Source organism: Peromyscus maniculatus, chromosome 3 (genome assembly GCF_049852395.1).
Source record: "Peromyscus maniculatus bairdii isolate BWxNUB_F1_BW_parent chromosome 3, HU_Pman_BW_mat_3.1, whole genome shotgun sequence".
NCBI classification, from domain to species: Eukaryota; Metazoa; Chordata; class Mammalia; order Rodentia; family Cricetidae; genus Peromyscus; species Peromyscus maniculatus.
The window spans coordinates 149,068,274-149,090,496 of record NC_134854.1 but is presented as its reverse complement, the minus strand read 5'-3'; the positions used below and the strand labels follow the sequence as shown (position 1 = coordinate 149,090,496).

General features: G+C 43.1%; 1 protein-coding gene across 3 annotated transcripts in view; it reads right to left on the bottom strand.

Annotated features, from left to right (window-relative positions):
• Positions 1-22,219, bottom strand: part of Akap3 (A-kinase anchoring protein 3) — a 30,704-nt gene extending 8,485 nt beyond the window's left edge. Inside the window, exons 1-5 of one of the 3 annotated variants that reach the window (XM_006987881.3) lie at positions 18,228-18,395; positions 15,654-15,759; positions 14,772-14,882; positions 11,437-11,532; positions 4,955-7,252 (exon numbers count right to left, since the gene is read on the bottom strand). In XM_006987881.3, coding sequence (XP_006987943.1) covers positions 4,955-7,252; positions 11,437-11,532 — 2,394 coding nt within the window. In that variant the 5' untranslated portion in view covers positions 14,772-14,882; positions 15,654-15,759; positions 18,228-18,395. Of the gene's footprint in view, positions 1-4,954; positions 7,253-11,436; positions 11,533-14,771; positions 14,883-15,653; positions 15,760-18,227; positions 18,396-21,828 lie in introns of those variants that run through there. The other 2 variants (XM_016006405.3, XM_016006406.3) reach the window with 2 other exon arrangements.
• Positions 22,220-22,223: the final 4 nt, after the last annotated feature.

The window sequence follows — 22,223 nt, the reverse complement described above, 5'->3', positions numbered from 1 at the left end:
AGCAGAGAACCACAGGCATAGAATGATGATAAACAGCCCCAATACATATGTAAACATTTGTTTTAAAACTATTAACTATGACAGTATCAGAGAGGACACACACACACACACACACACACACACACACACACACACACACACCCCTTATTTCTCAACAGGCTAACTGAAGCTTTCAGGAAGTCCATCAAATAATCTCTCATCTCCTAAAAGACAAGTCCTTTAAGGTCAACATTTTATTAGCCTGTCAGCTATTAGAATTTCTGTAGAAAGCTTCAGAAACCACAGATGGGACCTCAGACCCCTCAGGCTTAGCAGTTGGATACTGTCTTCTGAGATCAGGAGGGAAACCAATGAAGAGGAAAAACAATGCGAAAGGAACCCAGATGACCGTACTTGCCCCTGATGGCACTTTTGGCTAGACCAATACACCAAAGAATCCTTATAGTAAGGCCCTATGTCATGCCTGCTTCAAGTGCAAAAGCCCAGCCATTAGAAATGTTACTAAAGCAACATCTCCTTTCCCTGTGGTCATGTCCGACATGTAAGGACCCAAGGGCCTGCCACCAGAAGGTAGACTGGACAGTCTCAAAGTAGGAAGGGGCTAATCCCCAACATCATGGCCACCTTGTAGAACTGAGGGTGCCAGGGGACAGGCTGGATCCAGTTCCTGACATATCCAACTCTGCTGAAGCGGCTCAGGATGCCATGGACATGACAGGTAAGCAAGTTAATCTGCTCAAAGATACTAGGGCCTCTTGCTCAGTCTTTACCATTTTCTCTGGAACTTTCCTCCCAATTTATAGATAGTAGGGATAGAAGAATTTTCCCACACACAGTATTTTATACTCCCAAATATCCTGTCAATTTATATAGTTGGAGAGAAGAAACACCCCAATTATACTATTTCATACCCCCTCCAGTATTCTGTCAATCTCAAGACCAGGTCAATTATACATTCCTGGCCACTTCTCAATGCCCTTAGTCCCTGTTGGGAAGGGACATATTGAGTCACCTAGGGACAATCGTGCAATTCAGTCATGAGAGCCCTAGCCTCTGAAGTTCCCTGGGGAATTCTAACAAAGGTGGACTCAGTTATTTGGGATTGCTTACCCAATAAAACCCATTTAAAGCCTGGAGGAAGTTATCCTAATGAAACACTAGGATCCATCAGGGGCAGGCTCTAAACTAGGATTATGACCTATCATTAAACTTTTTTATCAGTAAACATACCTTACTGGTCCCATGTAGGTCCCAATCCTCCTAGTAGTCAAGCCAAATAGGGAATTCCACAGGATGCAATCCTGACGCATCAGCGGGTGGTTAATCCCTATGCTCTACTACTCAAGTCCCTGAAGCTACTGAATGGCATATAATACAGGTTTTGGACTTAAAGGCCGCTTTTCTCTTTTCCTTTCTTTTGCATTCCTTTGCACCCTGACTCTGATACCTGTTTGCTTTAGAATGGGAGGATGCAGTCACTAGAATTCTCTGGCAGCACATGTGGAGAATCCTCTATCAGAGGTTTAGGAACCTCGTTTCCCAGGATGCTAGAAAAAGATCTTAAGGACCTAGTTTTTTCAGAAGGAGCCACCCTACAATAGGTAAATATTTTGATATAAAGCTCTACTGAGGAACATTTAGATCAAAATATCAGCGTCTTATGTGTCCTACTCTCTTGAGGCTAACATGTCTACACACACACACACACACACACACACACAGCTCAGGTAATCAGTAGGAAGTATACTATGTTGGATGCATGTTGGCTCTGGAAGCATGGCAATCCCCCTGCCTCCAATGACAGCAATAATTAAGCCAGTTCCACCAAAGACAAGTAGCTTTGACCCTTTAGGGAATGGCTGCATTTTTATCAAATCTGTATTTTAAATATGAATTGGGATGAAAGCTTCTACAAGGGGTTTTGGCTCTTAGCCCTTAACTGGGACAGCCAATTAGAACAATCCTTTCATCAGATAAAGTGGGCTCTGACAGAAGCCCCTGGCACCGGACATGACAGCTTTCTAAACGCTCTTCTTGTTATCTGTGGCAAAGCAGCGAGGCTTTGCTCTTCCGGTGTTGACTCAGTGCCTAAGGACAGCATGGGAGGCTATCGTGCTCCAAAGAAATCAGATGCAGCATCAGGGTGGCCCCTATCTCAGAGCTGAGACAGCCACCACAGTGCTTTTGGTTGAAGACATCTTAAGATATTTGGGGGGTAACCATTAAAAGCCCTAAAAGCCTACCAGGTAAAGGTCATAGTAATTAAAGGTAATGTAGTTAGCTGGAAATAGACAAATGAAACATCAGATAGTCCTCCTAGAAGCCCAGAAGGAACTGTTAAGATATGTGGTACTCTACATCTTGCCTCACTCACACCAGTGGAAACCTTTTTTAATCTGCTACACTGGGCACTAAGGCCATTTTCTCCACCTGTCCAGCTGGGCTGACTTCAGTGACCATGCCCTGGATCATCCAGAGGAGTATGGTTTGCGAAGGAAACAGTTATGTTCTACAAGGATAATGTGAGGCTCTGCTAGAGAGCAGTAACTCAATCTTTCTCATTACTCCCTTCTACCTTGGCCCCAAAGGCCAAACAAACAGCCCCAATGAGAGGACTCATTTTCAAAAACGGAAAAAAGATTAGTATCTACCATGATTTAAAGAATGCCTTCCTGGTCTATGTGCCATGCAAAGACTTCTGATATCCAACAACTCATCCATAATATATAAGTAAGAAATTCTAGGTCTACGAGACACATTCCAACTCTAAATATCTCCCTGTACAACTTCCGCACCATTTATATTAAAAAACAGAGCACTATACTGGGAACTGAAGAATGATGAGGACCCAGGCTATAAATCCTCTAGCCTAACTTTCCCTGTGTTCTGGAGCAGTAGGGTGTCTAAATATACTTACAGGAGACATTCTTCATACACAACATTATTAGTCAAGGGTACCGAGCACAAACCGTTTGCATAACTCTCTGAGGGTAAAGCTTTTGTTACCATTCAACCATGTTAAAGCCTCCCATGCCATTTTCTGCAATTCAGTCTTCTTATCTTTGTCACCAGCATGTGGTCCGTGAAGCTCCCCACAGTGGTTCCTCCTCTCCTCCAGTATGCACAGAAGATAATTTCCTTGGAAACCATCTCTCTTCTGGTGGGCCTCAGGGAACATAGGATCCCTCTGTCTCACCTCAGAACTTTAACATATCTGTATCTCATAAATATATTTGGATCCAAGAGTCAACTACTGCCGTAAGATTACATGGCACTGGACACTTTCTATGTGGAACAAGGGCATTTCTATCCTCTTCCAAGATGGTGAGGTTCCAATGTACTGTTGCAGCTGCCTTCCCAGATCTAATAAAGTGTACCCCTAATATTTCCCAACTTCTGGGTATCTTACCAACTTGCAAGTCTATTCTCCAGATCTTGCTGTTACACCCTCCTTTTAAAACAGATAAGAGAAAACAGAGTAATGGCCCTAGGGTTACCAATGATTCTTGAGTTTAGTGGCCTGAATACTGAGAATCCACTATTCCTGACTGATCAGGAATGAATAAGGGTACACCAAGGTTTATTCCCAGTTTCAGGAGTTTTAAGTTTAGAAACGTCAATCCAAAGCCTGTTCTTAGCACCACAACAAACATGGAAGGTCACTGTAGTTGCTACTGAGGCATGAGAAAGCTTTAACTCTCTTAAACATATGGTTCCACAGAACCGAATCACAGGTTCTAGAGAAAAGATCTCTTTACCTGATATGATTCAAGTGTCTTTTTCATTGTGGAAGTGTAAGAACCTGGAAGTTCCAGCTGCTGCCCTCTGGATGCAAATCCACACCTATCATGGTACTATTTGTTAAGTCCACCAAATCTCCAGTACCACTAGACAACAAGCTGAGAGACTAGTGACAGGTTTAGCTGTCCATAAATCAGGCTTGTAAGATGGCTTAGTGGTAGAGGTATGCTTGTTGCTGTTCCTGATGAGCTCAGTTTGATCTCCAGATCCCAATAGTGAAGAGCTGACTCCTGCAAATTGTCTTCCGTTCTCCACGTCCTCCACATATGTAACTTGCCGTGCACGTGCACACACATAGACATACACACACACACACACACACACACACACACACACACACACACACACACACACACATACCATAAAGTGGATAAAATAAGAGGTCATTAAAGCCAAACCCTGTTTTCTTCCTCAACCTGTTCCAGAAGTAACATTTCATGTTTTGGGCAATCCTGCTCAATCGAAAGCACAGCATGTGGGGCTGAGGAAACGGCTCATTCAGTCAAGTGCTTGCCACACAAGCATGAGGACCAGAGTTTGATTCCTCGAGAACCCATGTGAAAAAAAAAAAACCCTGGGTGCAGCAGTGCACGCCGGTATTCCCAGCACTACGAAGTGGAGACAAGAGGATTCCCCAGGACACACTGGCCAGCCAGTCTAGCTGACAGGTTCAGAATGAGACCCTGTCTCAAAAATTAGGCTGGGATGTGATTGGGGAGGATATCCAATGTTGTTCTCTGGTCTCCAGGTACACATGCACACAACTGCACTCATGAAACCCAAGTACATGTGTGTATACACACACACACACACACACACACACACACACACACACAAAGAAAGAAAGAAAACAAAAAGTCAGCCTAAAGTACAGACTTTTGTCTGATTCCTACACCAAGTCTCCTGGAGAATCTTAACTTGTGCTCCTGGCACCAATAAATTCAGAAAACAGACAACACTCCTTCTCGCCTGAGTGGGTTTCTGATTACTCATCATCTCCTCTCAGTTTATTCTTACCTGCCGAGAGGCACCATCTTCAAACTCCTTCTGTCCAGTTCTCCCCTTCCTACAGCTGTGTTCCCATTCAGAAAAACACACAGACTGTAAAACCCAAGTTACCACCCAGAACAGCTTTCTGGTTTTGCTTTCTTACCTTCTCCTGGATTCCTTCATCATCACCAGCAAAGTACAAAATAGGGACATTGAGCTCTGAGGCAGCTACCCACTGCAGGACAGCTTGCAGCTGCTTGTTCTGAACAGTGTCAGCCAGATTGTGGTTGCTGACGATGACCTTGGGTATCTCGCATCCCTCGGGCGGCTGTCCTGACAAACCTCTCAGTTCGTTATGGATGGCTTGGTAGGCAGTCTGCAGGAGGGCTTCGGCTGTCCCCGTGCCCTTGACTGGTAAGCAGCATTCATATAAGTTATCTGGGAAGGCAGAACTTGGCCTGCTGGCATCCCCACACTTTTCATCTCCCAGCTCGGCCAAGGGAGAGTCACAAGATTTGGCAATAATGAGGCATAACTTCATCACAGAGTCCATGAGGTGTTCCACCATCTGCCCATTCATGCAGCCATCTAGCTGGTTGGCGACCATCTTGGTTAGTCCAGAAAAGGCACCATCAGTCTCCTCATCCTCACAGAATTTCGGCGCAGGAGGGGTCATAGGCCTTTCGCACATATTGATTTCTTCTTCCTTAACGTTCTGCCCCTTGGATTCACTTCGGTTACCCTTGAAGATGGTCTCACTGAGTAAGTTCCGGATAAAATTGAAGATGACACTCATCAGATCCTTCTTTTCTGTTTGTTCTTGGTCACATATCTTATGAGGAGACTTAAGTCTGGACTCATCGTGAACTACGGGCTGCTTGTTGGCGGGGAAGTTGGTGCTGGCAGCAGCTTCCAGGAAGCTCTGAGCATCCATCCTTCCTCCCTGGGCCAGGTGGTACTGAATCAGAAGCAGGGCTGACACAATCAGGTCCTTGGCCCAGGTGTCTGATTCACACATAAAATTTTCAAAAGTCTCTGGCTGCTGTGGAGGAGGGCTTAAGTCACAAGAGTCTGGAGACTCAAAGGAAACCTCTTGCTGATGAGGGCCACCCTGCTTTGCGGCACGATCGAGGCCAGGAGATTTACAATCGTCTTTTTGATGAGTTTTGTGCCACATGCTCAGTCCCTCCTTAATAATGTGCTCGCCCAGAGTTTCAGCACATGTCTTCTCTTTCTCTGGTTTGCATGCAGCAAACAAACTTTCTCTCAGTTTTGATTCTGATTTCATCGCAAAGTTCAGGTTTGGTTGCCTTGGGTCACCACCCCGTGATTTCATGGAGATAAGGGAATAGCTCTCAGACTTGTCCTTGGCTTTTCTGCTCTCAGGGAATTTCTTGGCAAACATCACATTGTACAGCTTACCCATCATGGCATCCATGATGTCTGTGGCCTTTTGGCTTCCATGAGAAAAAAGGCTTCGCTTCACGGCTGAGACAAAGTCTGTGTCAGTCATTAGGCTCCCTGTGACATTGTGGAGGTTCTTCATGAACGAGTCGATGAGATCAGAGACGACCTCTTTTGCATGCTTGATCAATACCTTCTTCAGCAGAATAGTGGCAATGGTTGTGTCTTTCACCTGGATCCTCAAGGTCTTCATGATGGAGACCATCATGTCAGATACCACACTGTTGGCATAGGTCATAATCCCTTGACTGACAGAGCTTGTAAAGTCATCAGTTCTGTCCTGGCCCCTGAATATCTTTCTTTCTCCAGGAAAGGACCTTCCACCGTCCTTGGCGTCCCCTGCATTCCGAGATTCAAATACTTCCTTATAGAAGAAAGACTTCTTAGACCCAGGCTTGTCATCTGGACACTTGCCATCCTTGGTGCTCTCCTTGATCTTCAAAGTGCTTTTGTATCTTAGACTAGGGCTCTGTCCTGACCCCAAGGCTCTGTCTCCAGAGCCTGGAGCTTTGTCACCAGTGATGTTCTTGGAACACGCAGAGACGGTCTCATTCACCAGCTCAGAGGCTACTGTACTCAAGCTTTTGTGGGGCGTGGGCTCATCCCCCATAAACAACGACTGATGGATACATTTGTTTTCAGAGCCATGGATCTTCTCATTGATCTCCTTCCGGGCCATGGCTATCACTAGGTTTGTGAGGCGGTTGGCATAGAAGGAAACTTCATCGATGGAATTCCCATTACCAGCTCGGACACAGGGGCCTTGGGAAGGGATCTCCTTGTGAGTCATCTCAAAATGCAATCTCCCTGGACTGCCCTTGTGGGTGGTATTGTAATAGTCGACACAGAAACCTTTGCGTTGGTCTCCCGGGACGGGCGCTTCCTCCATAATTGATGACTCTCCAGGCTTGAACCTCGAGTCCTGGAACCCTGCCGTACTTTTTTCCAGGTCTCTGCGGAGCCAGCTGAGCACTCGGACAGGATCTGTTGATGCATCCTGAAAAGTAGACATGGTTTCACCCAGTTGTAGCACAGCAAAGATATGAGGCGTTCAGGACAACCTTGAAGGCCAGCCTCCCAAGCTGGCTCCAGCATCACAATTTACTGTGCAGTCACTACACATTATCAGATGCTGAGGATTTGAGGGCTACCATCCCCTTTAAATTACCTTCACAGTAAACTCAAATGTTAATTCTCTTGCTTTCTTCATTTTACAAGGGGGAGAAAGAACTGAGAGATTAAGTTAGTGAGTCATTTGAAATTATAACATTAATTGGTGATGAAGCTGGAATTCCAATCAGGCCATCAGCTCCTACATCATGTTGCTTCTACTGCGGCAAACCAGCAAGATCCTGATGACCATGGGGAGTTGCTATCTGAACTGAGCTGGCACTGATGCTCATCACTGCCTTCTCAGATCTATCTGTTGGGTTGTTATTGTCATTTCTTTTTCTTTTTTGAGACAGAGTTTCTCTGTGTAGCCCTGACTATCCTCAAACTCAGAGATCTGCTCATCTCTCCCTCCTGTGCCACCCTCATCCAGATATGTTGTTTTTAAATTTATGTCTTTTATTAAAAGTACAGTTTTAGAAAAAGGGGAAAATTGTACCTAATTATTTGATACAGCAAAATCTTGACATGCTATGTGGCTTCCCATGACTAATTGATATTAATGAATTAATTTATAATTGGGGATTAATAACTGTGGGTGATTAGTTTTTTGCAGTTAGACTCTGATGGATGTGAGCTGTGATGAGCGCGTGTGCGCCAGCGCGCGCGCGCACACACACACAGTTATATATTTACTCTGTATCTGTATGTGGCAAAAACTTTAAACCTGAACATAGTACCATGTACATATTTATGCTTTCTTTCCTATCAAATGTAAAGAATTTTGTCAATCTAAGAATGACTACAAATATGGCCATTTTAAAAAGAATAATGCTTGGTTATAAAATTGCTAATATATCTTCAAACTACTAGTTTATTATGAAAGTAAAAGTTACTAGCTACTGGGCTAGGGGGATGGCTCAGTGTTCAGAGCACTTGCTGCTCTTTCAGAGGACCTGGCTTTGATTCTCAGCACCCATGATGGTCACAATTGTCTGTAACTCTGGTTCCAGGGACTCTGACACCCTCTTCTGGCCTCTACAGGCACCAGGCATGTGCTAGGCACACAGACAAAACACCTGTACCCATAAAATAAAATGACATGAAATAAAACATAAAGTACTTAAAAGTTACTGGCTACTATTTGTTCCATAGCAGTAATTTAAAAAAGTTTTCTTAATTATTATTATTATTATTATTATTATTATTATTATTATTATTTTGTGTGTGTGTGTATATACATGCACGTGGGTGCTTGCAGAGGCCAGAAGAGGTGTCAGACCTAAGTGTGCTCAGGCCTGCTGCAGACTGTTTTTCAGACTTGACTTCTTCATCTCATGATGGCAAATAATAGAGAGGGGCCTTTTCAAGTCCACCCCGAGCTTCCTCAGAACTCCCAGCAAAGCCAATGCCATGAGGCAGTCAGGCCAACACAGATGTGATCAGCCTCCTGTTGTAATCAGCACAATTCTTCTTGGAGGTTGTTATTATATTTTATCCAAGTGGAATGGAAGAGACTTGCAGAAAAAAAACTTGTGCTTTATTATAAAACTATAGATTTGTCTATCATCTATGTCCAAATGCAACGTATTCTCTACACTATATATGCTACCTGGTTCTGCTTCTGGGGATGCTCTTTAGAACTCTCTAGGCTGCATGTACTGATGGAAACACAAAATCACCTGAGTTGCCTTGGAGACCAAGCACTCCGCTTTCTCTTCTGTCAAGAGTGTGCTGGTCCTGCAGCCCCCCTCTTCTTACTCAATAGTATCCTGAGCTGTGTGCCAGGAGAGTGCCAAACCACTCTTTCCCCTTTTCAAAACCAAGACAGTTTCATGCCCATGAAGGAGTGAGCGCACAGAAAAGTGAATGGGCTCAGTTTCTCCCTTGGTCATGGTCTGCTTCAGTAGCTTAGTTTATGCTAACTAACTCCCCAGCCCTGCTTTTCCTTTCCGTGTCTAGCTCGTTAAAGATACCTAACCCAATTGTTTTCCATCTCCACCTTCGGAGTGCTGGAGTCACAAGGCATGTCACCGTGTCCTGCTTGCAGTGACCCATTATTTAAACTCTAACAACTACTGTTCGGAAAATTACTTAGCAAATGACCGTAAACTGCTTTTTTTTTTAAATTAATGTCCAATGGTTATTTACATAACTTCAAATGCCAGATTGATATAAAATTATACTTACATCTTAAATTATATTTAAACTTTACATTATAATTATATTTCCCCATGAGTGGTAAGGTTCACCATGGCAGAATTTAGTTTTGTTTTTGGATCTCCTAGGGTACTTCTTGCTTAGTGAAAGGTGTTGGGGTTTTGTTTGTCTTGTTTAACTGAATCTGATTTGTATTTTGTTTCTCTACATAAAAGGGCAGAGGTGGATAAAATATCCAACACAGGCAGTTTGGGGGTCTTTGGCAATTTGATATGAGTGTCTGTATGTCTTATGAATATTTCTCAGGGTTTTTGGCTCCTATTGATAAGAAAATATTTTTGGTATAAAAAGAAGATGGGTCACATGACATTACATGCAAATATGTATTGGGCAAATGTTAGTATTCTGAGCAAGGATACAATGATGTATGCATTGGATTAAGTCATCTTTAATTTTACAGTGTGTGTGTGTGTGTGTGTGTGTGTGTGTGTTACAGTGTGTGTGTGTGTGTGTGTGTTACAGTGTGTGTGTGTGTGTGTGTTACAGTGTGTGTGTGTGTGTGTGTGTGTGTGTGTGTGTGTGTGTGTGGAGATGCGTGTGCGAGGATGAAGGAGGACAAACTGTGGGAGACAGTTCTCATCTTTCACCCTTTCAGCATGTGGGTTCTGGGACACGAACTGAGGCATCAGGCTTGGTGGCAAGCATCTGTACTCTCTGAGCCATCTCATTGGTCCAAGAACTTCAAAAAGAGAATTCTGTCCAATTTGTTTAGATGTTTCTGATACCAGAACCTGCTGTCTGTACAGGTCCATATATGGTCATTTAGTGCAAATTTGTCTCGCTTTGTGACTCTGGACTGACCCCTTTAAGCATCTCTCTCCTTGGGCAGTGGCCTTTGTTAGCAGAGGGAGAAGAGAGCTGTGCCCTGGCCCATCTGTGTCCAAACAGCCGTGAGTGAAGGCTCTCACTATGAGTTTCAGCTTAACAGCTACTTTCTATGTTAACTTCTAGAATCCCAAAATCCTTGTATCTTTCAGGGATTACCTTTTCTCAGGAAATAATTTTTAAACATTAAAGCATAGGTGTGGTTTATTATTACTTTATTTTTATTTATTATTTATTAATATCTTCTTATTGGACCCTGACGGATACAGAGACCCCTTCTTCTCCCCCACCAAGAGCTTAATAAGTGCTTACTGAACACCCAAGGAGCAGTGGCTGAGAGGGGAGTTTAAACTTCTCAGAATTTTAAGATTTCCCGAATTTCAGGAATTATTTCTGATGAACCTTGGAAACATTTATTATATTTCTTACACTGACTGATTGGGAGCAAGGTTTATTCCACAACATTTATATGGAGGTCAGAGGGCAATTTGTCCCGAGTTAGTTCTCTCCTTCCACTGTGTGGGTTCCAGGGGTCTGATGGCAGGCACCTTCACCCACTGAGTCACCTCTCCAGCCCACAGGCACTTCTGATCCGTGGTTGTTTAAAACGTAAAATGCTGTCATTGTAATACATACTTTTTATTAATCATAGCATATTTCTCTACTAAATACCAAACATAGGCTCAGCAGTTAGGAGCACATGCTGCTCATACAGAGGACCAGAGTTTGGTTTCCAGTGCCCACACAGTATCTCACAACTGCTTGCAGCTCCAGTTTCAGGGGAATCACACCCTCTTCTGGCCTCTGGGGTACCTGCACTCACATGCTCAAGCCATGCTCCCAGAACACATAATTAAAAACGAAAGTGTCAAATATCATAAGCTGCAGAATTTGTTGCAGTAGATGGGAAATTTTTGTTCTACAGGAGCTCATTTTAACCACCTTCAAAATGAAGGTCAGAATAAGGCTGCTCTTGAGGACAGTCCAAATGTCCCTAACTAGTGCTGCTGAAGAAGGAGACCTTACCATTTTCCAGTCCTGGTGTTGGTTGTCTCCAGGTGAATAGACATCAACTTTGCATACGCCATTTTGGCTTTGTAACCAGTCAACCCTATCTGCCATCTGGCAGCATTAAAAGAAAAAGAAAAAGAAAAAATCACCAAAAGGTTACATGAACAGTAGGAGAAACAAAGAGAATGGCAGAGATACAGGAAGCAGGAGCCATGCTTTCCACAGAGACCTATAGAAAGAGCTCCTTCAGCCCTCTCAACCAGTTATCATCAGCCTCAGCTCTCACCTGCGACACAACTTCTCAAACACGTTTACATCTCTAGAGATGAAGCTGATGCCTGGACTGTATTGTTCATACTTAATTATTTGTTAAATGAACGAATCTGTCAGCTGTGTCTTACTTTGTTCCCTACCAACACCCCGCTTCTGATTTTCAGTAGACACTCAAAACCAAATGTGACCAAACGGATTAATTTACATTTTCCTTGCCTGTTCTGTCTACATGAGCTAGTTTTTAACAACGGAAGCTTTGTTTCTCATCCCTTTCTAGAGCACTAACTTACACTGGTAATCTTCCTTGAGATCATTCTCTCTCCAATAAGCTAAGATGCTGGGAGATGCTCAGACTCCATGGTCCAGGGTCCAGGATGCAGTGGTGACTTGGCTAATGCGTCCTTTCACGGCCCTCTTGACACTTTGCTCTGTTCTCTCATTTCAGCAGTGGTGCAACCAGCTACCTGGTCCTCTGGCTAGAAGGCTGAGATTCATTTTGCCTGGCATCCTCTACATAAGATACCCGCCCTCACCAGCCGCTAATTCTTTCACCCCCAGTCGCCAGCCATTGTCTTAACCCTTGCTGCTTTACTGCCTCCCTCAGAGTCCTTAATCCAAATCCTCTTTGTTTTCAGTCTCATCCACTCTTCAAAACCTGGCATTCTACGTTGTAGTATTTGAAAATGTAGCCCAGTGCCACAGAGACTTATGTATCCTGCTTGTCAACCTGAAGTGGCAAGAAAGGTCTCTTTGCCCTCACTTTCCTTTCCCATGCCCAACTTCCCCTTCTGGGTTCCACACTGAAAATTCCCTATTACAAACTCGGCTCCCATCCATACCCTTCAATGGCAAGATGAAGTAAGACGTCCAACTCCCCCCACCCTCCAAACGTCCTGACAGTCTCATGAAACAGACATCTATCTGTAGATTTGGATTACAGCAAAAAACTGCTTTAAAATTCCATTAGAGTAAAGGTCAACATCTTGCTCGAAGCTGACATCATGATCACAAACAGCTGATTGAAAAGCATGGCAATTTTTAGTGGTGTTCATCTGATTAACTGGAAATGCTTGTTTGAACAGATGTTGGCTGACGTGGGGGCATGCACCCTTGCTCAAAATGAAGACAAACTCAAATCCCAGGTCACCAACCACATGCTGAAAAAGTAATGAAAAGGAAGGTCTGCCGGGATGACGCCTACAGGTAAAGATGTCTGCTGCCAACTCTGATGATGTGAACCTGACCCCTGGGGCCCACATGATGTAAGGAAAACTGACTCCCACGAGTCTTCTGTCACACGAGCACCACAGCATGTGTGTGCCTGCCTCACTGCCATACCCGTACAATCAAGAAAAATATAAAAAGAAAAAGAGAATAATGTTTACAAATATATGGGCATGTTGCCTTTGTTTTGGAAGGTTATGGATAATTATTAAAGGGAAATCAAAATATAAAATCACTCAAGAGCTGTTTTCTGTTCTCACAGAGATTCTCATTTTCACACTCTACTGTCTCTATTCTCATCCAGATGACAGAGATTATCTGAGGAAACATTGGATTTTCCAAAATGAAGAACTCATGCAATTACTCAAGAGTGGAAAGAAACTGAATCTGGGGCTGAGGGTATAGCTAAGCAGTAGAGTGCTTGCCCAGCCTGTGGAAGGCCCTGGATATGACTCTTAGTAAAATAAATAAAATAAAATAAATCTATCTATCTATTTTATCTATCTATCTATCTATCTATCTATCTATCTATCTATCTAGAGAGAAATAAAAATTCTAAATAAAAATCTCCTTTCTTATGGTTTTTGCATTGAGAGAATTTAGGCATTAGATTTCTTTTTTTTTTCTTTTTTTTTTTTTTTTGGTTTTTCGAGACAGGGTTTCTCTGCGTAGCTTTGCGCCTTTCCTGGAGCTCACTTGGTAGCCCAGGCTGGCCTCGAACTCACAAAGATCCGCCTGGCTCTGCCTCCCGAGTGCTGGGATTAAAGGCGTGCGCCACCACGCCCGGCGGCATTAGATTTCTTAAAAGGGGCCAGCGAGGTGTCTCAGCAGGTAAAGGGCATCTGTCACTAAGCCTGACAATGAATTTAATTTCCAGGACCCATGTGGTGAAAAAAGATACCTGACTCCTACAAGTTATCTTCTGAGCTCCACATGCACATTATGGCATGGGGTACCCCTTCCCCCAAATACATGTAATAAAGAAATCGTATATAAAATGTCCTCACACGCTTTCTGGGTGATTCTGATGGACAACAAGAATGGCCTGTGGGGCAAATCTATGGGGCACTTTCTAGATCAGTAATTACTATAGGATGGCCCAGCTCACTGGGGGGATGTACCATGCCTGGATAGATTGGCCTGGATTATCTAAGACATGTAGCTGAGCAAGCCTGTAAGCAGCACTCCTCTGGGTGTCTGCTTCAAACTCCCGCCTTGGCTTCCCTTGAGGAGAGACTCCTTCCAACCTGTAAGAAGAAATAAACCCTTTCCTCCCCAAGTTGGTTTTGGTCAGTGTTTTACCACAGCAACAGAAAGCAAAGTAGGACAGATAATTTAGAAGGTTTTCTAATCTTTGAAATTTTGTATTTTAATAATTTGTTCCCTTTGCAAAGAAGTTTATACCAATGAAGTTAAACCATGTATTGTTCTCAGTAGCTCATGATTATATACACATTTTCCTTTTTTTTTTTTTTTTTTTTTTTTTTTTTTTTTTTGTGATAGTGGTGCCAGAGATGGAGTCCAGGGCCTCTTACATGCTAGGCAAGTGCTGTATTCATGAGTCACACCTCTATATACATATTCTTATGCTTTGTGTCATGGGCATGAAGAAAAATGATGAATAGTACTGCTATTTGGCCAAGAAAGGCAAGATTTAGTAGCAGCTTGACCTAGAATATTGATAGTATAAGATCCACAAACAATGGTCTTTTCATCTCTAGTTTATATTTCATCTAAGCAGGTTGCGTCTGGTAGAGAACAACTACATCAACAGAACATTTGCCTTATTCAGGCTACCTACATACTAAAATTAAGACAGATATGAATTAAGCGCAAAAAAGTAAGTCACTTACTCTTACTGAGGATGGCTTCTGAGATACAAGGAAGACTCCAGATGAGCTTTGTTGGTGTCTTCACTATCCCTAAGTCTACCCGCCCCTCCTGCCATGTAATATATAAGGACTCTGTAAAGAAAGACACAGAGAAAAATGACTAAGTTTACACATGGACCCCACTGTTCTTATTACCAAATGATGACTCTAACTTATTTTCATGTATACATAGAAGTGAGGGGCACAAAGTAACATGGAGACTTCTGGGAGGGATCCACATATTACTCTTGGTGTATTCTGAAGAGTTCTTAGATAACAAATCATTCAACTTTTGGCCAATGATTTCTTAAGTGACTACTGTTATTATCTGCTCTTAAATGAATGGCTTACTGAATGATGAAAACAATTGGTTAATCTCACACACTTCACTTGGAAGCTTGAAGATGAGCAAGTGGGATGGGAGAATTTTTGGATTTCAAAACGTTTTGTAAGCATTTTTTTCAGAAGAGAAAAATATATGTTCTCATAAAGAGAGTTCATAAACCACGTCTCCAGTTCAACTAACTTCCTTAGTCTATCTCTTCTGAGACATTAATAGAAGACATTAATGCATTTTCTTCTTGGAATATCTACCCAGCATTAACTGTACACATGCCTCCAAGATATTCCTCTAAATCTCATCCCTACTTGAGCCCAAGCCACAGTTATCCTCCATGACAAATTTCTTAAGTTTCTAGTGGAAGTACTGCTTCTCCATCAAAGTCTCTAACATAATTCATTTTAGATTCCCATCCTACCTAATATGTCAAGTGTTCATATGTATCCTGTCTGCTTTATTAAATGGCTTCATGAAGACAAAGCAATTTTCCTACTCATCTTGGTATCCTTCATAATAGCTAGTACCTTTAAAGTTGGTGCTTAGTAATTTTCTGTTGAAAGAGTGACTATACAAGTCCTGCCCATTTGTAATTCCAGGCAGCTCATTTTCTCTTTCTTAAAATTGGAGAACCTGGGAACAAAAAAGAAATGGCTTGCTCAAATGAGTTATGATGACAAGCCATCTATTCTGATTTTTTTTAAATCCAATGCTTTAGCAATAAGTTTACCTCAGAAAGTTACTTTATGGTCAGATCTTCCTATTCCAGTAAAGCAAAGACATGAACATCCCAAATGTTCATTACTCTTTTCACAGAAAATGTTTTATTAGTTTAGTATATCTTGCAAACTCTTAGCTTACATATATTCTAGTGTTTTTAGTCTATTTTCTGTATGTTTATCTGCAAACATAAAGTTTGTTTTAGTCAGCTAAAACTCCCTAAGTCATCTGGAAGAGGCATATATACACAGGCTTGTAAAAAACTTTGCCTTTTGTTGTTGTTGTTGTTCTAGTTCTAGACCATCCTGAGTGACAGAGTGAGACCTTGTCACAAACAAACAAAATCAAAAAGTAACAATATACTGGAGTCACAGCTCTATGTTATCTACTAAATCAACAGAGGAAAACAAGTCAATATATAAAATGTAAATGTCATTTACTTTTCAATTAATTCATACTGTCATCTTACAGATTGGGAAACTGAAGCCCAGAAGAAGAAGATTAGAACCCATGGACTTCTTTCTTTAGCTATTCTAGCTCTTTATGTTAACAGCTTGGGAGATTTGGCATTTTCTGTGGTCACAAAGGACTGACTTAAAATGTTCCTCAAAAATTCCAAAGTGAGGCTGGAGAGATGGCTCAGGGAGCAGGAGTACTTGCTAAGCAGCAAGGAGACCTGAGTTTGAATCTCTAGCTAGAAACTCAAAAGCTAAATGTGACTGCTCATTTGTGCCTGTGACTCCAACCCAGTGTTGGGGGTCGGGGGAGGCTTGCTAGTTTGCTGGCTACCAGCCTAGCTGCAGGTTCAGTGGAGAATGAGGTAGAGAGAGATTAGCAGCACACTACTATTCTGGCCTCTGGGCATGTAGGTATAGATGCATACACCTGCGCGCTCGCACACACACACACACACACACACACACACACACACACACACACACACAGAGTGAGGGGGCTGGGAAGATGGCTCAGTTACTAAAATGTTTTGCTATATAATCATACAACCATAATGATCTGAATTTCATCTCCAGCATCCACCTAACAAGTTGGGTGTGGTGGTTCACATCTATAACTCCAGCACTGGGGTATCTAACCAAACTGGTAAGCTCCAGGGTCAGTGAGAGACTGTCTCAAAATAAGTGGAGAGCAACTGATGAAAATACTTGATGTCAACCTCTGACCTCTCCACGCATGTTCTTTCTCTCACACACATATGTACATCACACAAATGCCAAAGAGACAGCTGGATCTCAGCACTTGGAGGCTGTGGCAGAATGGTGGCTGCAGGTTTGAGACCAGCTTGGACTCTACAGTGAGCTCTAAAGCCTGGGGTACAGCTATGAGGAAAAAAAGATCAAAAACAAGACCAAAAGATGGGGTGGTGTCAAAGTGATTGTTACCTCAAACTGAAGAGGAGTGCAAACCATGAATGCCAGCAGAGAGCTGAGTGAGGCAGGTACTGTTAGCCTGCTCTACACCAGGCCACAACTCTACCCGAAAACCCCCCCCCCCCAAAACCCATTTCCTAATTTCTCAAGATTTCTAAACTCATGAACAAGCTCAATTGTAGGCTATAGAAATGAGGCCCTTATGGGGTTGCTTCATATCTGGTCCCATCTTGAAGCTCTTTCAACCAAAGCTTTTTAGTGTTCATTTTAATATGGATGAATGTCTCAGTCTCCATCCCAACTCCCTCCTCTGTCTGCTCTTTCTGTCTGGAACACTGTAGAAACCCAACAAATCTTGTTGACGCTGACACTGGAGTTTCAACTGATTTTCTCACCAAGGACATTAGGAGTGTGCCTTTCAGTATTCATTGAGCCTTCGTGTGGCGTGCCTGTAGCTTTACTGTCCCTTAATAGTACTTTCTTGCCTCATATAGATGCTTTTCCATGAGCTACAAATAGCTTGCCCATTCCCAGGGCTCTGCTGTCTAACTAAAGCTTCAATTTTTTTAAAAATGGGAGGCTTCAAGTGGGTAAGAGTCGGACTCGGCTATAGCAGCATGATTTTACTCAGAGCACAGGAGAGAAAAGAGCAGGGAAATTAGCCACACAACAGAGCTGGAGAAGCCAGCAGGCAAGCAACACTCAACACCACACTGGGGGGAGAGAAGGAGTCAGTCCCTCGGGCCTCCAAAAGGATGGCCTGGGATATCAGGCCAAACCCCTACATAACTCAGAACTTGAGGAGGAGGAAGAGTGTGTGGGATGCTGCTGAGGGAGTCCACTTATTTCCACAGTATTCAAAGATGAAATTAAAACTGGCAGGGCTGAATCATGAAGCTAAGTTGGAAATAAAAAAGCTGTCCATCGCTTCTCCTTTCTAACCACAGGGGATCAGAAAATGGGCTGTTCTACCAACCCAGTGGGCTTTCCTACCTCTGTAGCTCTGGAATAGTGAACCACAGAAGATTCCAGAATATACTTTTAAAGTCAATGAAGATGCTGGGATGTTCTTGCTCAGCTGAAGATCTTGTTTCCTCCCCCAGCCTTCCATGCACCTCCTCCTTGTTGGGACTAGGGAGTGACATCAGAATTGCAACTGGTGACATCACTGTTCCTATAGCAACAATGGGAGGCTGCCTAAGATTGAGTGCTCAAAAGGATAAGAGGAGGACTGGAAATACACTTAATGGCTCTGACATTTAGTTAAAAGGACTGGGCTTGCTTTTTCCTATTAATTCACTTCTTTGAGTGTCTGAGATAGGGGAATACAGGGGGGACATCATGCCAATGGATTCCATTTAAAACAAACAGCAGAGTATTACCAACAAATTCAGATGGCAGCAGAGGAGAGGATCCTGTTTCACACTGGCTCATCCTGAAATTCTCGTGTGTGTGTGTGTGTGTGTGTGTGTGTGTGTGTGTGTGTGTGTGTGTCAAAGCTAGTGGCATGGCCTAACTGTGGGACTGTGTCTCTATAATTGTTGCTGCTGACTATATCACAGGCATGAGCCACCAGGAAAAAAGTTCCAATGAAGATGACCTAAACACACACACACACACACACACACACACACACACACACACACACACACACACACACACCAAACAACAAAACCCCAAACCAAATAAAAACTCCAAACCAAAAAACCCTAACAGATTCAAGATTCAAAAGTAGCTGGTTGGTTATCGGCATCCTTCAATAAAGCTATTTGTCAACTATCACTTTTTTTATTGTTGATCTTTTTCATCTTTAAAAAAAAAAAAAAAAAAAAAAAAAAAAGGCGAGTTGGCTTCTGCAGAGCCTTTCCAGCTCAGGCACTCTGCATCGGGTACTTCCCTGGTGTTTGAATAGGCACACCTGCCAACAGCACTTTGCAGCTGACAAAGGTCCTTTTTATTAAGTCATGTGAGCCTCTAAGCTTTTGAGGCAAGTAGCAAGTGTTCCTTTCCCAGTTAGGTATTGAACTGAAAAATGGATCTAATATCTGGGTATAAAATTAGTTAGTGGTTTCACTATTGGATATCACCTTGATACCCAAAGTATGAGCAGGAGGCAGCGCTTGATGCCAAGATATCAAGTGACACAATTACCACACAGGGAGATAGGGCAGCTGCAAAAGGGGGTGAGAGCTGTCAATTTACCAGAATTTGGAAAGTATGTTAATATTCTTATCAATCTGAAATCAAGCACTAGCAAATTGTAAGTTCTGAGTCGTGAAAGGATAAGGCCAAGAAATGCAAGGCAATTTGGCATTACTGAGCTTTGCAGTTAAAGGGTTTCTTCTAGATTCAATCTGGGAAATGACACTTCTTATAAACAGTAGGGTAAGCTGGATCTGGTGGTGTAGACCTGTAATCACAGTGCCTCAGCTATTCGGAAGAACTGAAGTTCAAGGTCAACCTCGGCTACAAAGAGTTTAAGGTCAAGGCAACTCAGACACTGTCTCAAAACAAAGTACAAAGAAGACTAAAACACTTGCTTTGCGTATCTGGTGCCCTGATTTCAGCCCTTGGTACCTTAAGTAAAAAGCAAACAACAGTAGGGAGCATACAGATCTTCCAACCCTACTCACAAGCAGTCCCTGCTCACTGCTAGTCAGCTGCCTATCCCAGCAACACACACTTTCTTCCCGGAAACGAACAACGGACACTGTTACTGCTGAACACTGAAAGAATGACAAAGTCTAGAATGATTCCCCCAAACTAGGCAGTTTATTGATAAGTCCGAGGTATGTTTGACCATATAAAAACCAGCTCACCTCAAAGGGGGACAAGAGGTAGTTTATTATGGAGCCAAATATGAATGACCAAATCCAGGTTACCCTAAATACCATGGTCCAACAATGCAAGTTCTTGTAGTAACAGAACAAAGAGAGTTACAAATAAACACCTTTTAGATACATGTGTAGAAGCATCAGGTGGGCAGGTTATAGTAAACCAGGACACCCTGGATACAGACAGACCTCAGATGCTCTCTGGTGACATTCTTGCTCGGGGTTAGTGAAATCTAGTAGTCACCTGATACAACCTCAAAGGCTTCAGGCAATGGTCACAAAGATGTTAGAGCACACAAAGGTGGACAATAAATGGCTATTTAGAAGGTTAAGGATGGGCCATGATAATCTGGCTTGGGGTCTGCAATATTCCAACCTCTCCACTATCATTAAAGTTCTAATCAATTAGTTGGCTTTTCTAGGATGCTCAGTGTACTTGCAGCTTCTTTCTGAGAACTCTAGTTCACTACTGGTTGTCTACTCAGGTATATCAAGGTTGACTGGGATGAAGTTTTAAATTTTTTAAAATTTGAGACAAAGTCACCTAGGTTGGCCTGGAACTCCCTGTCCTCCTGACTCTGCCTCCCAAGAGCTGGGATTACAGGCATGCACCACCACATCCTGAAAAAGATTTTAAAATGCAAGTGCTTTAACTTTTTCAGAATATCCTCAGGCTCCAGGTGTCTCTTTCTAGAACTATACAGATTTTCAAAGAGACCCAGTTTAAAAAACAAACAACTGCCTGTGGTGGTATTGTGTTCCCCAAAATATTGTGTACTTTAATAAACTTATCTGGGGTCAGAGAACAGAAAAGCCACTAGTTAGGCAGTGATAGCACACGCCTTTAATCCTAGCATTCCAGAGGCAGAAATGCATCTGGCATCTCTGTGAGTTCAAGGCCACATTGGAAACAGCCAGGCATGGTGACTCACGCCTTTAATCCCAGGAAGCAAGCCTTTAATCCTAGGGAGTGATGGTAGAAAGCAGAAAGGTATATAAGGCGTGAGGACCAGGAATTAGAAGCATTTGTCTGGTTAAGCATGTGGCTGGTTAAGCATTTGGCTGGTTAAGCTTTCAAGCTTTGAACAGCACAGTTCAGCTGGGATTCATTCTGGATGAGGACTCATAGGCTTCCAGTCTGAGGAGACAGGACCAGCTGAGGAACTGGCAAGGTGAGATAGCTGTGGCTTGTTCTGTCTCTCTGACCTTCCAGTGCTCACGCCAATAACTGGCTTCGGGTTTGATTTTATTAATAAGAACTTTTAAGATTCCTGCTACAACCGCCACCATCAGTTTTTTTTTTCCATAAAAAAAAAAAGTGCTGAATGACTTGCAATTTTATATCTCATTTCAGGAGGTTCACGTTTCAAATCCATTTATGTATCCCTAGATCAGCCCGAGATGGCGACTCATGCCTGAAGTAGTGCTGTGAATATCACAAGTTCGAAGCCAACTAGAGCTTCATAAGGAAACCCTGTCCGAAAATTCCAAAAGAGATCTTTCAGATTCACAGGACAGGTAGTGATCTGTGCGCGTCTATAAACAATATTCAAAACCAAACGAACACATAAACCCCAGCCAACCAAAATCCATGATACGGGGACTGATCACCACCTTGGAAAGGTCAGAAGTCTCTGGAGAGGTCACCTATCAGCAGACTTGAATTGGTGTAGACACCTAAGTAAGCATTCTATGAACTGCGACCGTGAGCACTGAAGCCCCAAAGAAAGGATGTTCTCACGGCGTCCACGTGCACTTACTTTGGCAGCGGGGGGCAGAGGAGGGCACCTCTGCGTTCCTGTATCTCTCCCCGACTTGTGCACTCTGTGCAGACTCTCGCTTTGCTTTTTCAGTTTTTCCTCCCTTCAGCTTGGCGAGTGCGGGGCCACGTCTCCGCCTTATCCCAGCCCCTAGCCCGCAGGGCTGTCTGACACTGTCTGGTAACAGCCCACCAAGTGCTGGACTTCGAAGGCTGGGCATTTTGCATGCAGACTCCCCAGCAATATAATGATCTTCACAGCTCATTCCAGAACGAGGATTCTGTTTCCCCCTTCCTTTTCGTTTTCTCTCCTCCAGTCCGCTTTCACTCCCAGGCTCCCTTGTCTACATACACAACCTGCTACCCGCCAGTTCCGTCCTCAGTTGGCGCCTGCGC